This window comes from Cnephaeus nilssonii, assembly GCF_951640355.1.
Source record: "Cnephaeus nilssonii genome assembly, chromosome: 6".
Lineage (NCBI taxonomy): Eukaryota > Metazoa > Chordata > Mammalia > Chiroptera > Vespertilionidae > Cnephaeus > Cnephaeus nilssonii.
Window position 1 is genome coordinate 64,699,041 of NC_137077.1, and position 4,677 is coordinate 64,703,717.

Sequence of the window (4,677 nt, forward strand, 5' to 3'; positions counted from 1 at the left end):
GAAACATTTTGTACAGCAAAATCAGTGGTGGTTTCTTATATTGTTTGAGAAATGTTTATTATGTATTATTTTAAAAGAAAAAAGTTGTGTGCAAATGTTTATAATTTAACATTTGATATTTAACATTTGATGCAGACTGGGTAGCTCATTATATGGAACCTCTGCATAGGTCATGTGGCTTTACTTTGTCTTATGGCTTATAGCCGCAGGTCATGGGGCTACACTGGAAAAGCCGCAGGTCATGGGGCTACACTGGAAAAGGTGAGCTGTTAATCTTGGGAGGGGAAGACAGGGTCAAAAGAAACTCAAAGCCAAAACAAGGAGCGTCGTCCTGTACACCAAAAGGTTTTGGGTTTGATTCTTGATCAGGTCAAGTGAAGGAGAAAGCCAATGGATGTTTCGCATATCGATGTTTCTCTCTTAAAAAACATCCCTCAGGTGAGCATTAAAGAAAGTCCAGCCTGGCTGGTGTAGCTCAGTGATTGAGCGTCAACCTATGACCCATGACAGTTTGAATCCTGGTCAGGGCACATGCCCAGGTTTCGGGCTTGTTCACAGTAGGGGGTGGGGTGTAGAGGAGGTGGCTGATCGATGATTCTCTCTCATCATTGATGTTGCTAACTTCCTCTCCCTTTCTTTGAAACCAATAAAACCATATTTTTAAAAAGTCAAAACTTTCATCATAAGGCTGCCTGTTGGCAGAAAGTTTCTAGCATGAACTGAGTATAGCTTAGTTTCAGTCATTAGGAATGAGTAAATAGACTGTAAATACTATCTAATAGAAATCTGGGCTCATTACTAAAGGAGTTGAATGGTGCCCTATTACATTTAATGATTAAAGTTTAATCAATAGGTTGCAAGTACTCTACAGACTGGGAGTGGTGATAGGAAGACTATGCGATATGAAACTTTGGCTTACCAAGAAATATTTGTGGTAGGAAAAATGAAAATAGTCTGCTGTGTAATGTCATTTGAGAAGCAAACTTTGATGGGTTAAGATGCTTTTATGGCAAAAAGCTATATAGTATGTTTTAGTTAAGATGACATTTTTAGTGTCCTTGATTGATGAAAAAGTTTAAAGAATTTCTATCATTCTTTTACATAAAGAATTGTGTTATCAAATCAGCCACGGATAGCAGTTTCTTTCCCCTCTGCCCCAAGTAGCAAAGGAACATTTTCTCTCATGAGCTTTAGCCCAACAGCAAGGAGGCATTAAAATTGAGATACATTACTGACAAGCTGAAGTCTGTACAAACATCAATAGAACAACTTCCCCCTGTTTCAAATAAATGAGCAGTTTCTTTAAAGTATCCATGGGAAGGTCACAATTTACATACTTAAAAATGTCCAAAATTCCTACGTTTATACACTGATCATCATAAGGACCCTATCTACAAAAATCAAAACAAATCAGAGGTACATACATGAGGCTAAAGAGGCAAAAGCTTCCTCTTTACCACAACCTGCAATTCAGATTTCCAAGTGCTTGTTTCAAGTGAACAGATTTCCCCACCTACTACCTTTAACCTGGTAGGATTCTGGAGATGTGGTTTCCCTCCATGGCAGGGAAACAGCAGGGCTCTGCTCCACAGAGGCAGCCAGGGTTACAACTAGGCTTGATTTTAATGAGACCACATTGCCGTAGAGAGGTTCCACTTCCTACAGGACTTCCAGCGTTGTCCGCGACAGGAAACAGTTTAGAGCAGACCTTGGGTCAAACCTCTTAGGGAAAATGAGCCAAGTCAGCATGAACCACTGTCAAGTGTAAGGTGGCAGCCTTTGCAACAGCAAGGTCTTTCTGTGAGTGAGTGACCGACTAGGTAGAAATGTCCTTTTGAAGTGGCCTGAATTAGTAATCTTTTCATACCATTTGCGGTCACTCAGTAAGAAAATACATGTGTGAAGGACTGGAGACAGTCCTTTGAGTTAAGTTCTTTACAAAGTCCTTATCTGAGGTGCTCACAGCCTCGTGACCAGCCGCTCTGAAGAGCGGAAGAGGCCCCAGTGCCCCAGTCCTTGCTCTTCACTGTTTCAAAATACCTACTTGGAAAGACTGGTTTTCTGGCAAGGAAGTTGTCATGCTGCCCTCCGGGAGAGAGATTTGCCAGAATGTTTTTCTTCTTGGTGTGATTTAGGGATTTCATCGGACTCCATCGGCTCCTGCTGGCGGAGATGCCCTAAATGTCCCAGAGCACTCCTGCGCTCCACGGGAGAGGTCTCCGGGAGATGCCAGCTGGGTTCCTGGCATTGACCTACCACTGAAGCTCCTCAGGAGTTGGTCGGAGGAAGTGGAGGAGGTGGGGCGGGTGCCTCCTGGCTTCCCTCAGCCAAAGCATAGCGCCTGGCTTTCCTGTGGTCAGGCTCTGGTGTCTCCTCTGCCCACCTTCCCACGCGGCGCACGCCTTTGGCCACCTTGGGGGCATTCCTGCAGGGATTGTGGTCATAGATAACCAGCTTCAGACTTGACAGGTGGGCCAGGCTGGGGAAGTAGCAGATGTTGTTCCGGTCCACGTCGATCACCTCCAGGAAGGGCATGTGAAGCAACACCGGGGGGAAATCGCTCAGCAGGTTGCCTGAGAGCCAGATGGTTCTCAGCTCCCGGAGGCGCCGCAGCTGGCCTGGCAGCAGACGCAGGGCGTTGGAGCCGGCATGCAGGGTCTTCAGGAGACTGAGCTCACAGACCACCTCTGGCAGCTGGGTGAGGCAGTTGGCCTCGACCCACAGGGTCCGCAGGTTCTGGAGCAGGCTCAGTTCACTGGGGAGATCGCAGAGTTTGTTGTTGCCCAGGTAGAGGATGCAGAGCTGTTTCAAAGTACACACCACCTGGGGCAGCGCCTTGAAGTTGTTGAAATCCAGGGCCAGGATCTGCAGGTTCTGTAGCTGCCCCAGCTCCACAGGCAGGCTGCTGAGGTGGTTGTCGCTCAGGTAGAGCTTGACCAGCTCCCGGAAGGAGCACACGTGCACCGGGAGGCGGCGGAGCTGGCTCCCGCTCAGATCCACCATCTTGTCCAGCGGCATCTCCCGGAGGTCTCTGACCACGAAGTTCTGGCAGCTGTCAGCGGGGATGAAGGCCACGAGGGCCCTGATGGTGTTCCCCATGCGGAGGCTGGAGGCATGGCGAGCCCCGGCCCACCAACCGATGGGGCTGCTGCCCACTGCGCAGAGGCCTGCCCTCCCCTCCCCTTATAACCCAGGGGGAGGGGGAGGCGTGACAGCAGCCAGTCACTTCAACAGAGGAAAGTGCTTCTGATAGCAACCTGAGTGTCGGGTGACAGGCCCAACAGACAGGCCCGGTCCCGGAGCCCAGGTCTGCCTCACATACTCGCTTTCAATCCCTTACACCCCCATCTCTTTTATCTGCATTTTTAAAATTTGTTTGTTTCAAGCTGAAAATAGCTGCACTGTTTTTTTTTCTAATGATAAAACAGTGAGGCATTACATAAAGACTGTAAAAGAGGAAAGTGGAAAACACCCATAGTCATACGACTCAAGGATAAATACTGTAAACAATTTAATAATTGTCCTCCAGTCTTTTTCTTACAAGTAATCAGTTCGTTTTAAAAAATTATCCTGTTCATAGAGCGTCGGTCTGCGGACTGAAAGGTCCCGGGTTCGATTCCGGTCAAGGGCATGTACATTGGTTGCGGGCACACCCCTGGTAGGGGGTGTGCAGGAGGCAGCTGGTCGATGTTTCTCTCTCATCGATGTTTCTAGCTCTCTATCCCTCTTCCTTCCTCTCTGTAAAAAAATCAATAAAGCCCTAACTGGTTTGGCTCAGTGGATAGAGCATCGTCCTGCGGACTTAGGGTCCCGGGTTCGATTCCAGTCAAGGGCATGTACCTTGGTTGCGGGCACATCCCCAGTGGGGGGTGTGCAGTAGGCAGCTGATCAATGTTTCTGGCTCTCTGTCCCTCTTCCTTCCTCTCTGTAGAAATTAATAAAATATATTTAAAAAATCAATAAAATATATTTTTAAAAAATAATAAAAATAAATAAATAAAAAATTATCCTGTTCAGGAGTATTATGTTTTATCATAACCTGTGGACATATATTTATGTTTGCAGGTTATCTATACAATTATAAACACCTGCAGAGTCCATCATATGGATGTACATTTTTAAAAAATATGGATGTAATTAAAAATAAATACGGTAAATATGTTTTTAGTGACTTCAGAGAGGAAGGGAGAAGGAGAGAGAGAGAAACATCAATGATGAGAGAGAATCATTCTGCATGTCCCCTACTGGGGATCAAGCCTGTAACCCAGGCATGTGCCCTGACCTGGAATTGAACTGTGATATCCTGGTTCATGGGTCGACACTCAACCATTGAGCCACATGGGTCCCAGTGCGGATACGCTGTAATTTAGACAGGTCTCTATCATTGGGTATCGAGGCTTACAGCATGTTACTGTTATAAATATCCTCATAAGTACCATGTGAGCAGTAATCCACTCATTTCTTTAAGAAACATCCTTACAAGTGTTTCTGGGTCAAAGACACGCATCCTCTTAAGGCTTTTCATTGATGGTGTCTCCTCCCTACCCCACCAATTCTGACCATTGTACATACTCTACAGGTGTCCATTTTCTTATTCTTCACTCTTACCAGGTAATAGTTTTCCACACTTTAAAAATGCCTTTGACACCTGAAACCTATATACGTTTATTAACCAAT

The 4,677-nt window shown here is 46.0% G+C and overlaps 1 protein-coding gene across 1 annotated transcript; it reads right to left on the reverse strand.

Annotated features, from left to right (window-relative positions):
* Positions 1-2,268: 2,268 nt before the first annotated feature.
* Positions 2,269-3,099, reverse strand: LRRC10 (leucine rich repeat containing 10; the record flags this gene model as incomplete). Its single annotated transcript, XM_079775437.1, has 1 exon — positions 2,269-3,099. One exon carries the CDS (start codon positions 3,097-3,099, stop codon positions 2,269-2,271), a length of 831 nt encoding a protein of 276 aa, XP_079631563.1.
* Between the last annotated feature and the right edge of the window lie 1,578 nt (positions 3,100-4,677).